At 37.5% G+C, this 20,094-nt stretch overlaps 1 protein-coding gene across 1 annotated transcript; it reads right to left on the reverse strand.

Moving 5' to 3' along the window:
* Positions 1 to 1,800: 1,800 nt before the first annotated feature.
* On the reverse strand, positions 1,801 to 19,309 carry LOC309506706 (guanylate cyclase soluble subunit beta-2-like). Its single transcript, XM_082180639.1, has 15 exons — positions 18,934 to 19,309; positions 18,764 to 18,858; positions 18,254 to 18,414; positions 17,857 to 17,956; positions 17,628 to 17,764; positions 17,348 to 17,441; positions 16,954 to 17,057; positions 13,549 to 13,765; positions 6,980 to 7,300; positions 4,051 to 4,199; positions 3,812 to 3,958; positions 3,415 to 3,569; positions 3,073 to 3,290; positions 2,300 to 2,419; positions 1,801 to 2,107 (listed from the first exon to the last, which is right to left on the reverse strand). The coding sequence occupies exons 1-15, from the start codon at positions 19,041 to 19,043 to the stop codon at positions 1,947 to 1,949; spliced, it is 2,289 nt and encodes a 762-aa protein (XP_082036765.1). The 5' UTR covers positions 19,044 to 19,309; the 3' UTR covers positions 1,801 to 1,946.
* Between the last annotated feature and the right edge of the window lie 785 nt (positions 19,310 to 20,094).

Genomic DNA, 20,094 nt, shown 5'->3' on the forward strand with positions numbered 1-20,094 from the left:
TGTGAATCTGACAAAGAGAGTCCTGTGGTGAATTAATACCTACACCTGACCTCAACACTTTGACTCCTGTTACAGATTTGGTTTCTCAAATGAATCCAGCTGAAGAAACTCAAGTCATCTCATGGTCTCGTCTGAAGACCTGGCAATCTCGCTGTGGCGTTTGGATCAGGTGTCTGTACACACAGTCTGATCGTGTGAAGTGCCACTGGAGACATGCACTTCCTGCCCACTACTACGAGTTTGCTGAAAGTTTGCTGTAAGTTTGCTGTTAGGGCAGAGCGCTTTGAATGACGAACTTTACTTGTTTGAGTCATTTTGTTTTTATTTCTCCCTGAAATCTTAGCTTGCCTAATTGTAACATAACATAGTTTACTTTTAAACATGTTTAACTAAAAACTTGTGCATGCAATCTTCATACTAAAATATATTAAAGCTGAATTTGCTACATGAAAGAGAATGAAGCCAAAGGAAGGTTTACACTTTATTATTATTAGTGAGTTAATGGGGCTATATGTAAGAATGTTCATGTGTTAATAGCTTTTTTGTTGCCAATGTGTGAACTGCTTGTTACGAAACTTTAAAAAAAAAATGACACTTTCCGCCGACTACCTAGATTGTCTATGAAAGCCTGTAGAATGATTTGTATGTGAAGGTGCCAGGACGTTTTTTGCTGGGGAAATCAAAAGGTTGTGCTCCCGAGAGCCTCTCTTCCATTCTATGACACATAAAATGAATGCTTATTATGTAATGTTCAGGATAATACAGAAAGAGCTTTCTGCACTGTAATGTCAATGTGTCATGCAAAAAAACAACTATAGTCTCGTATAGCCAGATCTTTACAGTCTATAGTCTCGGTAACACTTTACTATAAGCTTCATTAGTTAACATTAACTACCTTAGTTAGCATGAAGTAAGAATGAACAATACTCCTAAAGAATGTTATTCTTATATTCTTATATAATATTATTCTTAGTTAATATTAATTTCAACATTTACTAATACATTTTTAAAATCAAAGGTTGTATTTGTTAACATTAGTTAATGCACTGTGAACTAACATGCACAAACAATGAACAGCTGTATTTTTATTAACTAACATTAACAATGATTAATAAATATTGTAACAAATGTATTGCTCATTGTTTGTTCATGTTAGTTAATACATTAATGTTAACTAATGAACCTTATTGTAAAGTGTTAACAGTCTCAAATATACTTTATAATCAAACAATCATAACAGTGTAATTTTAATTACATGAGGCTGGTAAATTGCAGTGCTGGCGCAAAAATCGCTGTCATTTGTGCTGTGTGTTTATTTGGTTATTGCGTTTAAAGCGAGCAGCACATATTTATATATTCATCCCGCCACTCTCAGCAGCGTGGAAAGCACCGGAATGTTCGTTAACTGTATATCATTGCAAAGGTATTCCAATTTCTTTTTAATTCTAAGCAAATAACGAAAAAAAAAACGTCACCAAAGTGACTATATGGGGCTGTGGGGCATTGAATCTTGTTCAGTTTCTTGTGCGTTGTGTGTGCACGAGTGCGAGCATGAGCAATAAGTTGCCGGCTGCAGTTCACTTAATGGCCACCGGTGTCACTAATAACAAGTGTTTCTGAATTCTGCATATAGCCCCTTTAAGATCTGCCCCTTTAAAATCTGCATAAGATATCAGGGCCATTGACAGTCCAGAGGCTTTGAGGTTGTAACGGGATGAAAATCTTTTTGGGGTCACGCTCCTGATATCAAGTATTGCCAAGGGAAAAAGGGAAAAAATTACATCTAAAGGCTAAACAAGTTGAAATGATTGTATGCAGTGTAGACAATACTACAAATAATTTAGTACATGACTATTAGCTTGTCTCAGACAGCCATTTTCCATATTACCATTACATTAAACACTACAGAGTAACATATTGGACACATCTGGGCTCATGAAACAGGATCAGAATAACAAACAGAACCTAGTGTGAACATGTTTTCTCCGTTTATCAATTGAAGGTTTCTTATTGTCAGTCTTGTTGGGTGTGCTCTCCTTTGTCAGCTCGTCCAATGAGCTTTTCTCACTGTAAAGACTCCCATAACTCTCAGAATCTCGTGGTTTACCTGTTAGTGAACATAGCAGTCAATGATATAAGCAATGCCAGTGCACCCATTTGTTATAAATAAATGTAACTTTAAAATTTTTTTTTTTTTTTTTATGTAAAGTGGACATTATCCCTTTATCTCTCAAAATGACATTTATCAGACTTCCCCATTTATTATAGTTTTATTTTCTGCTGTACTGTATGGTGATACCTGTTATACTGCTTTTCTGAGGGTCAATAAACTGTGCGGGAGGTTTGCTCTCCGTTGGACTATCTCCATATTTCATTGGTACCAATGGACAACTGTCTCCTTTCTGCAGTCTCTGGGTAGCTTTAACAGAGGAAGAGATAGAAAGGAAGAAAACAGAAGACAATGACATATAGAAAACAGTAACATAATTGATGTTTTCTGCACAATTCATAATTATTTATTATTAATAAAACTATAATTTTATATGGAATGGACCAATAAAATCTGTTTCTCTTTTTTTATTGCAAGCATTTACAGCATATATTCACTGTAGGGTATAAAATAGGTCATAAAAATTTACCAATTTGTTTTTGTTTTGTTTTTTTCTCAAAAAAGGTCAGTGAAAAAGAATGCAATAAAAATAAATATTATATGCGCTGTTTAATTTTATGTTTATTTTATATTCACTATGCAATTTTTGCTAAATTATTTTTCCGACTGATACCAAATCTTGGGGACAGGTGAATACAGGTTAAACCCCGGATGTACAGGGATGTGTTCCAAACTACTGTTCATGCAAAAAATAATGCAATGCAATTATAAATTGGCTAATAATATACTGTATAAGTAATATACAATAATATATCTAATACAATATAAAACAGTTTATCTAACATATATGTAGTTCTCCCGATAAAGAATGGTATTTTTGGCCTGATTAAGAATATATAGTAGGACACCAAACCATTTGCCATGCAACTGGTAACCCAATGATAAACAAATATTCAACAGACCTTTTAATGCCGCCCTATATTGTGGTAGCTGTGAATCACAGTCTCTTCCAGAATGAGTCATCTTCCTGACTGAGTCAGTGTTGTGCACCAAAAGCCCCATGATCTCACTCTCTGTGACTTTTAGGTTTCTCTGTAGGAAGTAGGTTTGCATTCTTCCTTTACCTTTTACCTCTATCTCTCCACGCTCCTCCATCTGATAGCCTTTATTTCTTAGAGCACTGTTAACAAGAAATCAGCCAAATAAGTATTAATCTACGTTAAGGTTTATATATTTACAGTGCCAAATAGAGATTATTTGAAGTAACTGTGAGACAGAGAACATATTTTCATGCTTATTCTCACTGATAAACACTGGGACTAATGTGGATTTTGTCAGGCAGGCCATGACTCTCCATTCGGGACGCCGTGTTAACTGTATCTCCAAATAAACAGTAGCGAGGCATCTTCTCACCAACCACCCCTGCCAACACTGGTCCACTGTGCAAGCCCACTCGAATCTGGGACACAAAACACCACTTTAATATAAGTATATTTAAAAACAGAGAGTATAAATAAGATATGAATAAGAGAAAATTATATTTTTAGGCAAAAATCAATCCAAACTCTTTCCTAAACCCACAAAACATCTGAAGATTTGTCATCTTTCTCATGGAAATGTGAATATTTGAAAAGCAGGTATGGCTTGACATGATACACTGAATCTCAAGTCTAAAGTATTAATCAAAGATAACCCCATCACCTGAATAGGGCAACCAGTCACAGGGTTAGTAACTTCTTTTGCAGCTATGATCATGCCTAGGGCGAAGTTGGCAACGCGCTCAGTGTGACTTGACATCAGGATTGGCACACCACCAACAACCATGTAAGCATCTCCAATTGTCTCAACCTGTCGAACACATTTTGTAACACATATCATTAAAATCAAAATGAATCAATTTAGTCTTACATTTAAGAAAAATCATCATGACTAAGGCTCACCTTGTAAACATTGTGTACAGAGGTAAGACGGTCAAACTTCAGGTACATAGAATTGAGCATGGAAACAATCTGGATGGGTTCACACTCAGAGCAGATATTTGTGAAGGTCACTACATCACTGAAGAGGATGGTGCACTCTTCAAACTCACCTAAAAGAAAAGCACTGTACAGTCAAGATTTGACTATAGACCTGGTAAGGCAAAAATGTAAATTATAATGAAGTGACGTAAGCTGCATTCACACTACAATCACAAAACGGCAAGAAACACTATCCTTCTACAAGACAAGACAACTGCATGGGGAGCTCTGGGATCATGATTTTTTTTGGTTGTATCATAGCACACAATAGTGTATAATAAAAACCATTTGTTGTTTGCTTTCGGGATCTGATAGCATTTGGCATAAAGAGCATTTGGACCCAGATTATTGCGTAATTATGTGACAGTTTTAATTATAAACAAGCCCACAATACAGAGGGACTCTTATTTTGAATTGTATATGCATTAATTCTTCCACCTACTTATTCAAAAAGATTAGAGAGATAAAATATGCACTCGAACTATCTACAACAATATAAACACCATAAAGTAAATGTTTTCACAATTCATCAACAGCATTTCATAATAAATCACTTTGCATAAATGTGCAGTATTCATAAACTGAGAACTGTCCTGAAACAACGAGATTGTAGAAAACGCAACAGTGCCTCATTTTACTTTGAAATGTTTAGAGCGCACATTTATTGAATTCAATTATAGCCTTTTGAAATTTAATAATCACATTTGTCCGTATCACAATACTTTTTCTTTGATCCCCATATTTATGACTTTTTAAAATCGCTAAGACTTCTGTTATACCATTTAAGATATTTAAGACTGTTTCCTGTCCTATGAGCTATTGTTGAAGTCCTGTGCAGTTTTTCCTTGATGATTAGTTCCCTGATTGTGTTAAGGTGTGTCTTGTTAGTCTATTACTCTATATGTATAAACTAGGGATGGGCATTTTTTTGGGAGAGGGGTGTTCATCATGGTGATAATGAAAATATTTAAATCAAAACACTGACATGAAAATATGACTAGAAAAATAACGCTGCTAGATTATCAATAATGTCTATAATAGAACAATAGAAATAGAAAATAATAAAAAAAGATTACGTGCTGGCTAGAAAGTTTTACATCCAGTTGTGGATGTGCTGTTCCAGTAACAACACGCTGAAACATGCCACGTCTACCTAGAATACGACACCTATCACTGTATTCATATATAAGCTCCTTCAGTATTATCAGCAGCTATTGCGTTCTCATGAGCTAATTACCCTCCTCCATCCCCAGCTCCTCCTCTCGTGCAGTCAGGATTTGGTTATGAGTGCCCTTTGAATTAGAATAAAATCTTTAATTAATGATATCTGCAATACATTCATGTTGGTTCTGTTCTGTTTACCCTAAGGGGGGTTATTGCAGAACCAAAAGGCACTATCCAGAGTGATAAGGACAGCAGAGAAGGACATCAAGACTTCTCTTCCCTGCATCACAGACATAAACACTCAGCGATGCAGAACTAGGGCCAGGAAAATTATTGAAGACTTTCAGTGCTCCTATCAGGGATATGCTACCAGATCCAGAGAACCAACAAAGAAAGACTAAGGAGTATATACACCAGCTGACTAATGAGGACACTTGAGAGAGCCCTACCTCACAAAACACATACACAAATTGCACCAGGTGAGTCCAGTTTTGTATATTTTTCATAAAAATCTGTCAGTACATAAATAATTTTTATTTCTGTTTCTTGTTGCACTGTGGGACAAGGAACTAAGAACAATTCACAACAATACATTTACATATTGCTGTAATGTTTGTGATTTCCCCATTGGGTTGTTTGATTATTTTATTCCTAGATTATCTTCCTGTCTCAATAAAAGCTGTAAGTAGACCAATGCCTCAACTACTCACTCTGGACTGTACTGTGACATAAGTGATCTCAGCAGACACCATAAGTAAGTTCATAGTGCCTCTGTAGATGGAGTTTCTGATCTTTGCATCCTGATCCCCAACAGTAGAGTAATGATTATTTTATAACATGTCATAGAAAGATATCTGAAGTCCGCCTGATGCATTCTGTCCAACATGAGCTGAATTAGTTGTAGTTGTTAGAAATGTATATACTGTAGTAGAATCAATCCTGATCCAAAGATGTCCTAGAGCAGTGACTGCCACCCAGGGGTGTGATTACCGTAAGGGGTAGTTAAATAAATATATGAGGGTACAATACATTTAGATTTAGCTTTGTTAAACATACTAAACAGAAATTATGATGGTTGTCATATATATTTTTTTTTTATAACGTCATAATTTTATTTTGCTTGTCAACGGTTTCTTGTCAACCGTGTTTAATTATACTGCTTTTTACTGGTTAAAAAACAAAACACTAATTACAAATCTTCAATAATGAAATGTTATAACAATATTACCCAAATTTTACAAACATATTCTATCATATATAATAAAATCTCAATGAACAATAAGTCCATCTGACATATGGCACAGCTCGAGATCCTTTCCTGATCCTGTCCCCCTCTTTCTCTTGTCACCCAGTTGCACTTTCAGACACAGATGTTGAAACTCACTGTGCATTTGTGCTTTTTATTCTGACAGTCTATGCAGGGAGTTAATTTTGGGCAATATGAGAGGTGGTCAATAAACCTCTCGGACCTAAATGGAATTTAAATTACTGAATGATAAATGAATGAATCAAATGAGAACCTAGCACTTTACATCTGAGAATTTAAATGGAATAACTGCCTAGCTTTAATTGAAAATACTGAAGAGGTACATTGTGGGACACACTTCTATTGTCTCACCACTTCTACTGAAACCTTACTCATTGCATTCTCTGCTTGCCTAACCATCCATCCCTCCATTTGATTCACCTGCCTCCACTCTCTTGCCCTCTTTCAGCTGGTTGGCAACATGTTTAGGCAGCATGGCATAGAGTAGATTTTCTGTCTTCTGCCTTTCCTCCTCAAGGTGTTTTGAGAGATGATGCAGCTCTTCCTTTTTCCGTTCTAGCTGGTTGGAGAGCTCCATCTCCGCTAGACGCTGCTGGTTAAGCAGGATCAGATCACGTGTAGCGTCATGTGGAGCAATATCAGAGAGGTGCATGCAGTGCTCCTCCAGCTCCTGCAAGCTGCGAAGTAAGGGTGAAGCTAGGTACAGCATGCAACGCAACAGAGGCATCCATATCATTTGTCCTGGGAGAAGGAAGTAAGAAAAATATTAGGAAAGAGGTATAGAGGCAAATGCGTTAAGGGATGCAGAGAATGTTAAATATGGGGCTAGTTACAGTCTAAAGTTACAGATGAGACACCACATTTTAGTGTGATTAAGTTACAAAACCACAGTCATTAGAGAGGTTAATTTGATATTCCCTAAAGGTACAAAAGTATGGAAGTAGAATAATGTCAAATGTTTTTGAAATAAAAAGCCTGTTGAATTGCACTACTTGAAAAAAAATAGGCATTGCATTAACCATGCTTGCATTTTAATGCATTGTATTTTTAGTGCTTACATTTTTGTGAATATTTCAATTAAAAACATTTCAAACACCTTTTCATTATTAAAAATTCAATAATCCATATTCACCTTTCATATTTCACTTCCAAAATATTCAAACTGTTTAAAAATTCAACCAATAATATTCAACAGGCAATTTTCGGTCCATTTTATTTCGCTTTGCAAATTCGCTTCCACAAATTCAGTGGTTCAAATTCGACAGTAAATTCAACATTGATGTCCAGGAACTGCAGGAAAAGCAGTAGATTGCCGAGCATACTCTCCATCTGCTGTTAGTCGACCTCACCATCAGATGGTGCAAAAGCGCTTGTTGCTGACGAAGACATTCATTCATAAAATGAAAATGATTATCTGTGTCAGTATATGCGGAAAAGATGATAAACACACAAAAGCTGTGTTTATGTTTCATTCAATAACTTCATTGTTACTTTCCCTGTGTATTCTACATGTCATCAGCTTTCTCTACCATGAACAGGATTATAATCGGTTTCCCTCAATACCTCATACTCAAGGATTTCTCTTCCGTTGATACAGTGATATGAAAGACCAATCTTGCACCTTATTAGGGAAGTAGGTTGTAGGCTATTATATAGGCTACAGGCAAGAAGATGGACTCAGAATATGAACTTAACGCGCAAAGTTTCATGCTGAGCGTTTCGTGATATACTGGCATAAAATCAACACATACATATATATATAGTATGCATACGTGTATTGCATTAGCTTAAACTGTCACAGCACTTGCATATTGTCCTCCTATTGTTAGTTTAACTGTAAATCGCTTTGGATAAAAGCTTCTGCTAAATGACTAAATGTAAAAATTGGCTTGACATTGGACATTCGCACATTTAGGGACCGTCTCTAAAGTTGCATACAACATTGGCATACACGTTTCTAACTTCAATAGCAAACTTAAATTTATTTGAATAAATATCAAAAATCCAAAGGGTGCGCATTATGCCTGACACTAAATGAACACTTTACAGTTGGTTTTATGACTGTAAGTCGTTCTATTCAAATGCTATCGGAGTTAGAAACGTGTATACCAAAGTCGTATACACTTTAGAGACGGTCCCTAAATGTGCGAATGTCCAACATCAAGCCATCTGTATATGCCAGTCTATCACTGGGAAACGCTCAGCATTAAGCTTTGCGCGTTATTCTGAGTCCATCTGCTTGCCTGCGAGTTTGGTCTTTTACATCACTGTAGTCCATTAAGCTACGTTAAGCGTTGTATATGTCCAGCAGGGGAATCCTGAAGTATTGAGGGAAACCCTAATAGCCTGCATGCAGCACATCCACAATATAAAGTTAAGGCAACTAAACAACTAAGAGAAATTTGTCAACCTCAAAAATGTAACATTGGATCTGTATATCCGCATCGGGGAATAACATTATAATCTCGTTCACGGTAGAGAAAGATGCATGTAGGCTACACAGGAAAAGTAACCGTGAAGACACTGAATTTAACATAAAACAGCCGTCATAATAATCAGAAATACACCTACATTACTGTAAATGAGTTTTATGAATGAATGACTTGTTCTAACTGTTGCTGGTCTTCAACACGCGCTTTTGCACTATCTGCTGGTGAGGTAGACTAACAGCAGATGGAGAGTATGCTCGGCAATCTACTGCTTTTCCTGCAGTTCCTGGACGTCAATGTTGAATTTACTGTCGAATTTGAACCACTGAATTTGTGGAAGCGAATTTGCAAAGCGAAATAAAATGGACCGAAAATTGCCTGTTGAATATTATTGGTTGTATTTTTAAACAGTTTGAATATTTTGGAAGTGAAATATGAAAGGTGAATATGGATTATTGAATTTTTAATAATGAAAAGGTGTTTGAAATGTTTTTAATTGAAATATTCACAGCTTAAATATTCAACCATGTTGAATTTCAGCCCATAAAAATGTAAGCACTAAAAATACAATGCATTAAAATGCAAGCATTGTTAATGCAATGCCTATTTTTTTTCAAGTAGTGCAATTCAACAGGCTTTTTATATCAAAAACATTTGACATTATTCTACTTCCATACAAAAGGCTGTGAGGTGGACATAAGGAGATCTGAATTAATTAATGCAGAACATTTGTCAAAGTTATATAATCCTGGAAAATAAATCTAAATATAAGATAAAATAATCAAGTATACAGATTTGCTATTATTATATGTTTCGAATAGGAACTTTGACACTGAGTCATGGCATTGACATTATGGGATTGGTTCTGTGTGAGCCGGTGTCTGAAGCTGGTGTCTGAGTAGCATGTCACTGAGACTATATATAGATGCCTGAGAAACACGCCATCAGCTTCTTTGTCTTGTCTTCTTTGTCTTTGTCTTTCTCTTCCCTGAGGCGAGTTGGTCCACACCATGCCATCATGTGTCAAAAGAGGAAAAGAGTCAGTGCTATCTGTTGGATTGTTCCCTCCCAGCAGGCTGTTACAGGAAAGCGAACAGACCACATTTCTTCCGGTTATCGAAAAAGATGATACCGCTTTTAGATAATTTGGCAGCATGTTGACTTCTGCCAAATGTATCTCAATGGGTTCTCAAAAGAAAAGAGTTACAGGATCCAGTTTGCCTCACATACACCTTGTTTACTTGTGTACAGCCCACAGTAGTATACTCGGATCAAACAGATATTATGTCCTTGGAACTTCAGTCTCTCTTGGCCAAAGGGGCCATCGAAAATCATATCTCTTCCCGACAGAGAATCAGGCTTTTACATTTAATTCCTAATTTAATTTGCTAATTCCTGGTTCCTAAGAAGGAGGGGGGTTGCGTCCCATTCTAGATCCGAGTTGCTTGATCCCTATTCCGTGGACATACAGGTTCAAGATGTCACAAATTCTAACCAAAGATTTGTTTGTGATGATAGATTTGAAGGACGCATACCTCCACATTGAGATATTGCCAGAACACAGAAAGTTTCTCAGGTTTGCCTTTCCTCCGATAGCTCTGCTTCCGGGAGTTCTAGCAAGGGTTAATTTTTGGATGAAGGGACCTTCTTTCGCAAGTGCAGGGGTCAATATATCACCCCCTACCGGAGATCTGGGAACTTTGGGTCTGGTCCCTGAGGGGTAACATCTCATAGATTCTGGTCTTTCAATTGAGATTGTTGAGACTATTTTAAGTTCTAGAGCTCCATGAGGAAGCTGTATGCTATGAAGTGGAAGCTCTCGGCTATTCATATACCCATTGATGGAGCTTCTATTGGGAGACATCCCCTAGTCCCCTGCTTTTTGCACAGTGCTAGTCGGCTGAAGCCTATCTGCAGGCCACAAGTCCCTTCCTGGGGTCTTTCAGTAGTCTTGAAAGGTTTATCAGGGGCTGGTTTCTGGTTTCTCCCAAGTTTTTTTCTCCATTCTGTCACCTGATTGAGTTTGGGTACCTTGCCATTGCCTCTTCTGGCTTGCTTAGTTGAGAAAACTTAATATTCAACAATATTATCGATCTGACTGTACAGATGCTGCTGTATGAGAACTGAACTGAGCTGGAAGATGACATCATTTTTTTTGCAGGACTGCTTTATAGATGAAATGAATTAATTTAATAATTGATGATCTTTACAACGGAACTGAATCAACACTGAACTGACTTCAGCTGAACAATAGAAGAAATGCATAATTTTCCTGTTATCACTGTAAAGCTGCTTTGAAACAATCTGTATTGTATAAAGCGCTATATAAATAAAGGTGACTTGACAGCCTCAAAAGTTATTGACTTTTAAAGTGTCTCTTTTGTTAACACTGACTTTGCTTAAAAGAGTAGGAGATTTTCAGGCACTGTCAGTAGCCTTGTCCTGTTTAGACAGGAGACAACCCAGCCCAGTCTCTCTTTGAACTGTTGCCCTCTGGCCGGCGCTACAGAGCACCGAGCATCAGAACAGCCAGGCACAAGAACCGTTTTTTTCCACAGGCTACATTCAGCCTGAACAATCAAAACTTGACTAGGCTATTACACCCATAGGCCGGATTATGTCCCGAATGCCTTCTGCGACTGGCCAAGAGTCAGTCATCCTTCAGGCCTTCTTTCCTCCACCGCATGAGTCGCTGGAGCAAGAAAGACTGCATTTTTTATGTCCAATCTGGGCCCTTAGGATTTACGTACACCGCTTAGGCCAGTGACGTGAATCCACCCAACTCTTGGTCTGCTTTGGTGAGCGCAGTAAGGAGGCTGCATCCAGGACCCTCACTATTAGCACTGGTGCTCCTGAGGGTTGCGTCCTCTCCCCACTGCTCTTCACCCTGACACAAATGACTGCACCTCCAAAGACCCTTCTGTCAAGCTCCTGAAATTTGCAATGACACAACAGTCATCGGCCTCATCCAAAACGATGACGAGACTGGAGGTTGAACATCTGGCTATCTGGTGCAACCTTGAGCTGGACATGCTCAAAACAGTGGAGATGATAGTGGACTTCAGGAGAAATCCCCCTGAACTCCCCCAACTCACCATCATGAACAGCACTGGGGGAGCAGTGGAGTCATTCAGGTTCTTGGGCACCACCATCTCTGAGGACCTGAAATGGGACACTCACATGCAGAGGTTGTACTTCCTTCACCAGGTGAGGAAGTTCAACCTGCCACAGGAGCTGCTGAAACAGTTCTACTCGGCCATAATCGAGTCTGTCCTGTGCTCATCAATAACTGGTTTGGTTTGGTTCAGCTACCAAATCAGACATCAGGAGACTACAACGGACAGTCAGGACGGCTGAAAATATGATTGGTTCCCCCCTGCCCACCCTCCAAGATCTTTACACCTGCAGAGTGGGAAAAAGGGCTAAGAAAATCACTTTGGACCCCACACACCCAGCCCAGTCTCTCTTTGAACTGTTGCCCTCTGGCCGGCGCTACAGAGCACCGAGCATCAGAACAGCCAGGCACAAGAACAGTTTTTTTCCACAGGCTACATTCAGCCTGAACAATTAAAACTCTCATAACTGTACATTTGTACATAAAATCAAAAAATTTACATCTGTAAATTACCTCATAAACGATTCACTTGTAAATAACATATCTGTACATTAATTAATTAATTAATATATATATATATATATATATATATATATATATATATATATATATATATATATATATATATATATATATGTGTATATATATATAAAATTTCTACGGCTGTATATATTGCATTATTTAAATTTGTGTTTCTTATATTATTGTTATATTTTATTTCTACTATGTAATTCCTATGTATGTCTGCATCATGTCTGTAGTTTCTTCTGCACTGGAAGCTCCTGTCACCAAGACAAATGCCTTGTGTGTGTAAACATTCTTGGCAAATAACGCTCATTCTAATTCTGATTTCCCCTTGGTTTGTTGATGGTGGTATTGTTGTTCCCATAACGTCAACTCCATTAAGCAGATTCAAAGTTCCTATTCGAAAGGGAACATCTCAGGTTATATAGGTAACCTGGTTCCCTGAGAGGGAACGAGACGATGCGTCGCCACACCTCGGGGCATGCCTGAAAGTGTCTTCCTTCAGACAATAGAATCTGATGGAGTGTTTCTCAGGCACCTATTTGTCAGCGCCATGAAGCAGTGTCTCGTTCCCTCTCAGGGAACCGGGTTACATAGGTAACCTGAGACTTTCTTAACTCTGTTCCTGGAGCTCCCCTAGCAGTGCACATTTAGTATGTCTCCTTAATTAAACACGCTTGATTCAGGACATTATTGGTAGAGACTCCAAGACCTGAAATGGGTGTGTCAGACAAAGGAGACATTCATGGATGTCTTCAGGAACAGGTAAGAAAACCACAGACAAATAGACACCACAAAAAGTGGTGTGTTCCCCACACCACTTTCATTTCAATTAATATACATACAGATTGAAAAAAAAGGAAATTTTTTTTTGACAGAACAGCAGAAACAATCAGGAATACATGTCTGAGAATTCTCACCTCTCAGTTCTAGCATGGGTCTCTCTTTCCAAGCAACAGGCATTATTTCTCTTTTTGTCCGCAAAATAAAATGGCTATTAATGAACTTGCGGATGCTGCAGATGTTGAAAGTCACCTTTGGATTCTGGATGGTGAAATATTGATCCAGCTGGCCACACCTGGTCTGTAACTCTGGCACAATTCTCTGAATAGTCACCCCTGCCTGTCTAACCTGTAGCTGAATGGATGCATTGAGTAGAAGAAAAGATCAATGACTTAATTTAAAAAATATTAGGCACTGAGCAATGCAGAAAATGTTAAACAGAATGCTTTCAAACTATAGCCCTCTCAGTCACTTTATCAACACATCTGTAACAACATGGCAACTTTCCACATTTAAGAAGGCTCAAAGAAATAACACGAAACCCCACAGCAGTCGAAAATTACAGACCAATCTCTTTCCTTTCACGGTCTAAAGCCCTTTGCTAAAACTCTGCTGCGGACAAGAGTGAACTCCCACTGGACAGGTCTGCTGCCTATAAACCACCTGATGTATAAATGTTGCGCAAGTACAAAATGAATAGAGAAATTTGTGCACATACAAATTTACATGCATATAGTAGGGGAGAGCCGGGACAATTGAAACGCGGGACGGATGAAGCACTGAGATTTCCTTGAAAACCACTCACGTCATGTACGTCAAATTTCGTTAGCACTTACAGCACGCAATGCCTACCATACCCGCGAAAACATTTCTTCTTTACGTCGTGCCGTTTTGGAGTTAAAGCCGCAAAGCTGTTTTTGAGTGCGGTAAGTGAATTCTTTCGGCCGGAACTTTTTTTTGACTGATAAGTTGTATTTATTGTTTCATGTGCTATTGTAATGATAATACGGCAGGTGTATTAGTACTGCAACACACCCTTAAGAGTGCATTATCAGAGTTTTTTAGTTTAAGGGCAAAAGAGGTTTAAATGACAGGAGGCGCTGTCGGGACGGTTGACCGCCCATCCTGCCAGTTAAACCTGGTCATAGCCTATACTGTTCATAGATTCATATACTGTTCTTAGACTTGTGTTTATTTTAATGCAAATTAATTTTCAATTACGCAACACGTTATCTCTTTAATAACCATCAATTGTCCAATCTTCAATACATTTCATTTATCGTCTTCTGGTTGACCTTGTTTTCTTCATTTTAACAGACTATTCAACTAGCAAACACTCAATATGACTCAAGGAAGAAATGTAAAAAAAATTATTGTAAACGGATTTGTCTGTCTTCGTCAAAATAGCCTATTAGAAAGATTACAAAATGCGCATAGGCTTATCGCCTATTGTTTATTGGGCGACAGAACAAAAATGGTTAAAGGGATACTTCACCTCTGGAAATATGAATGTGTATTTAAAATAGGTCATTTATATAGAAGAAATGTGAAATTATTTTTGAATTTGGAGCTTTCTAGACTGAGAAAAGCCAGAAATTTTTTTTTTGGCTTATGTGGATGAAAGACAACAACTCCCAGAATGCACTTGCTTCGCTGCCCTAGGAGGCCACTCCCAAGCCACGCCTACCGGTTAGAGAGCGCAGTTGAAAACAATAAGGCTAGGCTACTAGTGAGACTCCGTGACGAGTTTGCCCGGTATTTCGAGATCGCCCAAAATGTCCGGGATTCGGCTTTTGCGTTCTACAGTCGCCATTCATTATGTTTACTGTGGCGAGCAGGACGAGGCTGAGGGCCGCGGGAGGACGGCGCGAGGCTGGTGGCGTTATTACTGAGACGCACCGGTCTCGTATCTCTCACGGAGGAGCGGGAATTTTCTTAGCAATGTTAAAATGCACATCAACCGATCACTTGTTTAGCGTTCATGTAAACATTACATTCATATTGACCAATCGGAATGAATTCAGTTAGATTGAAATAAAAGGTGTGCATGTAAACAATGAATGGCGACTGCAGAAAGCAAAAGCCGAATCCCGCCGGACATTTTGGACGATCTCGACGGCCGGACATGTCTGGGAAAAAGAGGATGGTAACCCCTACTAAGCTTTCTCCACAGAACAAGAGCCTGCTAGCTTAGCTTCCAAAGAAAGACGGCTGATACTATGTGTACATTCTGTGAGTGAGATCCCACCCTCTATGGGCGGGTTGAAAACATGCGGGACAGCCCCTCCTATTGGCTGTAGTCTTTAGCCTCTGGCCAAAAAATACATAAATCTCTCGTCTCAGGGGGATATGAGGGTGGAAAGCACGGTAATTCGAAAATACTACAGGTTTTCTACTAATACAAAGCTTAATGCTAAATCCTGAAGTATCCCTTTAATATGAACCTTTAAATTAAAATAAATTACAAAATATGTTTGTAACAATATGTACATAAGTTACTTGTCAGGTATTGTTCACAAAAACAAGCATTAGATGAATAGTTGCCGTTTAAACTGTTATGTTTCATCTGTCCCACCCCTGTGTTGCAATCGTCCTCAGGCAGGACGATTGAAACAAAGCACAACTGCCGTTCAAAGTCAAATTTTACTTAAATAATTCTAGATTTGTACCGAATAACACATGATACTAAGAGAACACATATGTGAGTTGTTGATCACAAAAAAAGAAAAAATCTATCTGTAACCTTTTCTTAGAAAACGACATTTATCTGAAAAGTGTTTCAACTGTCCCGGCTCTCCCCTATATTAGGATAAAACCTAACTTGTGTAAAATATCTGCACACCGGAACACACGGCATTTCCCGTTGAAGATTGCTTAGCTCAAGATAATTCTGCTTTTAATTCTGTTCTACATTCTAAAATAACATTCTGAGATTATTTTCAATTTCACACAAATAATGACCAACAATGTGCACTTGACTCTGACTAAGAAGATGACAGACACAGCTTACAACCACTGCCTCATGCAGGTGAGCTGTTGCTGTCATGTGCAGTATTCATTGCACAACATTGGCATCTTATATTTTTCCACATTTTATATTATGCCACTGTTACATGCTGGTGGAAGTTGTGATGCATCCGGTGACATATCCAGTTGTGAGTGGCACTGAATGTTGTGACATGCCACTTAGCTGCTGGATTTCTGTGGCATGTTCAGTTGTGCATGGCCTTTATATCCTTACATCGGCTTTACAGTAGTGTTGACATTTAACAGATTAGCTTATAAATATTAGTGCGATTTTACTATAGGATATTTGCTCATCACTCAACAAATGCTTTCGATGGGTAAAAACTAATACACAACCATAAACAAACTTCCTATAATAATAATATACTGTATATAAATGTTTTCCCACTACTTTTCTGCATTTTATTTCTGCTCTAGCTTGTGTACTAATCTGATACACGTTCCCTTATTTGTAAGTTGCTTCAGATAAACTTGTCTATTAAATAAATAAATGTAAATCCTCAACCATCACTTACTTCTTCATCAAACACAATGTGGAAAGGGAAGGCATTGCAAAATGTCTTCAGATCGATGCAGAGATTATCTGGGTACACAGGCTCAAATCCCCTTAAAGTTTTATCTGATGTGGAAAGAAAAATCGAATTAATACAATCACTCATAAATACAAAGTTTACTCTACAGTTAATCTCAGGAAAACATGGTAATTTGTTTAGAAAATTTGTAATATAATAATGTTGTTGATTACAAAGCATTCAGACCATCATCAGAAAATAATTTTGTGATTGACTAAAAATGAGGCTCAGCTAAGAGGTATACATAACTGTAGAATTAAAATAATAATTGTCAATTTTGTTGCATCTCATATACATCATGGTATTCCTAGAACAAATAATTTTATTCTATCTTTACCCTTTTCTGGATGTATCAAGCTTTTGACTGTGCCCCAGTGGTTTTTCTGCACAGGATTTTGAGACTTCTTGAGGAGGGATCTTTTAGAAAAGTCCTGGAAAGAAAACAGTGAAGGTGTACGTTACTGTATATGCCAAGCAAAACCCTTATCCTCAATAGTATAAATAATGTTGTATAACTGAGAAATAATACAATTATTATTAATATATGTTACAACATATATCTAGAACACCAAAAATAAATTGTGTAAAGTTGGTGAGAAAGCATTTTCAGTGCATACTTTGTCTAGGAACACTGGTGTGATGAGGAAAACAATATGCTCCTTTTTCCCCATCCTCTCAACTTCCTCTATCTGGTTCACTATTTCCATCTTTATTGTGCTGTTGAAGAAGTCTTTGGCCACAGCTCCAATGATACCTATAGCATCAGAAATTGACCAGTCAACCAGAAAATTTCATTACTTCCTTATGCACATATAACTTGCATAGATAGATAGATAGATAGTTTACCAGGGACAATATGACAAAGACCTCGTCGGTCCGAGTAGTAATGCAACAGCAAGGTGCCATCATTGTTTTTTTCTACACGGAATGATGGTGCGTTCATTTCCTAAAATAAAATGAAGACAACGCAAATTTGCTATAGATATTTTGCATATGAAAGATCACACCATATGTTTTTGTAGTTCTTATCACAAGAATAAATATTTATAAATGATTCTGAATGCATGAATGAATAAATCACTAACTCAGAAAAAGTAATATTGAGTGAGAATGAAAGGTCCTATTTTGGCACATCAAAAGTGGGCTATTAATTCAGGATTAACAAATAAATTATGAAACAGTGTCTTTGATCGAAATTCTCCTCAAGATGTTTATGGGAATAATAATGTCCTGCTCACTTTACCTTGTAGGAAAGAGAGAGATAGCTGTGCAGTGAATCCAGATTCTCCATAAACTCAAACAGATTTCCTCCAAGGGTGCGCAACATATGATCATATCCAGACTTTTTGCAGAATTCAAAGAAGTATTCTCCAAACTGCCTCAGCAACACACTTTGTTCAAGCTCTTTGGATAAACACAGAATTAAGCAATAAGCCCAGCAAAGCCGTGTTTTACAGTGGACTTAGAACGGCTAAGGGGCGTAGTTAGCCTAAAACCCCCCTAGTAATACGAATGTAATGCACAGTAATACTAATGTAATACGGTCACAGGTGTATGTTTGTTGAGTCATTTACAACGGCTTCGAACGCGGATCAACCAATCAGAATCATGGACTGGAACAATCCATTTTAAAAAGTGTGCATTAACTTTGACTTAGGCGACAAAGAACAAGCACGCTCTTTCTAATAAATACTGAGTGCTGGGTGCTCTGAAAATCAAACACAGTCTTAAGAAAGAAGTGAAAGTGCTTTACCAAGCATCTTGCAGGCCTCTGTCACTAATTGCATGGTGATGTCATCTGTGTACACTTCATAAGTCATAAAGGTGTCTTGAACCCTTGCCTCATCCCTGCAAAAATCCAGTCAAAACCAGTATTTTTCTGTGTAAAATCAAGTAATTTAAAGGAGTGTTATGGATGCTCACCTTAGTTTGTCCCATGTCTCTTCTCCAAATCTGTCAATCACTAGAGACTTCAAACATGTGTTGATGAATCCATACTGGACATGAGAGTTAAACACATATCCATTTGACATGTTTTGTAGAGACAATACTGAAGATTAAATTTACTTAGTTTGTAATAATAATACACAGAGAAGACCAAGGCTATTTAAAGGCTAAAAGGTTTTACATATAACATTATATTGCACAATGTTTGCTTTCTTTACAAGTGGATTTGTATGTTGGTTTCAAAAATATAACTAAAATAACCTCCTTAATTAAAATAATTCATCCTCCAAAACTAATCATATTCAGGCAAGGGTAAACTAATGAAGGTAGACTCAGGCTGGGGCAAGTATTTTAATTTTGTATGCAGTTAGGTGCATAAGTGAGCTTACCCTTGGCAGAATCTGCAATATGTCTATAATTAAAAAAATAACATGGATCATATAAAAGAGCATTTTGCTTTGTTATTTAGTACTGCCCTGATTCACATTACAGATACTTACTGCTCCACATTACAAAATAATAACTGTATTTACAAATGATTATGTTCAAAGTATACATCCCAGCTATGTTTTTATTATAGTATGTAGCTTTGTCAGTGAGCAGTGACTGTTTATATGTTTCGTGATAGTCCCTGTTTCGTCCTGAGTGAAGCTGCCCACCATTTTAAGAAAAATCCCACCGCACAACTTTCCAGCATTTTGAGCTCTTCTCAATAATAGCTATATGACGCTCTTCTCAATAATAGCTATATGACCTTGAGATCATGCATTTAACATTTCTAAAATTGATGATCATGAGAACTTTTGTAGACAGCACCATAAAAAAGGGATTTTCCTTCATATTTTGAATTACGCATTATATTGTGTTATTGTTTTAGGGTTAAAGGAAATGTCAGTAAACTTAACAGAAAATGTCCTGGCAGAAAATTACCAGTACCTTTTCTGTTTTTCTGGATGATTGGTGTATATTGTTATTATTTTATATAGCCCTATAATTTTATATTTATCACATATAGCCCTACATTTTTTTATGCAGTAATTCTGAAGGGCAATTAAACAATTACATATCATATCTCAGAAATATCATAATTCTGCAAGAGATTTATAAACTGAGAGGTATTTATGCACTCAACTGCAT

The sequence above is a fragment of the Leuciscus leuciscus genome (genome assembly GCF_965113295.1).
Source record: "Leuciscus leuciscus genome assembly, chromosome: 9".
Lineage (NCBI taxonomy): Eukaryota > Metazoa > Chordata > Actinopteri > Cypriniformes > Leuciscidae > Leuciscus > Leuciscus leuciscus.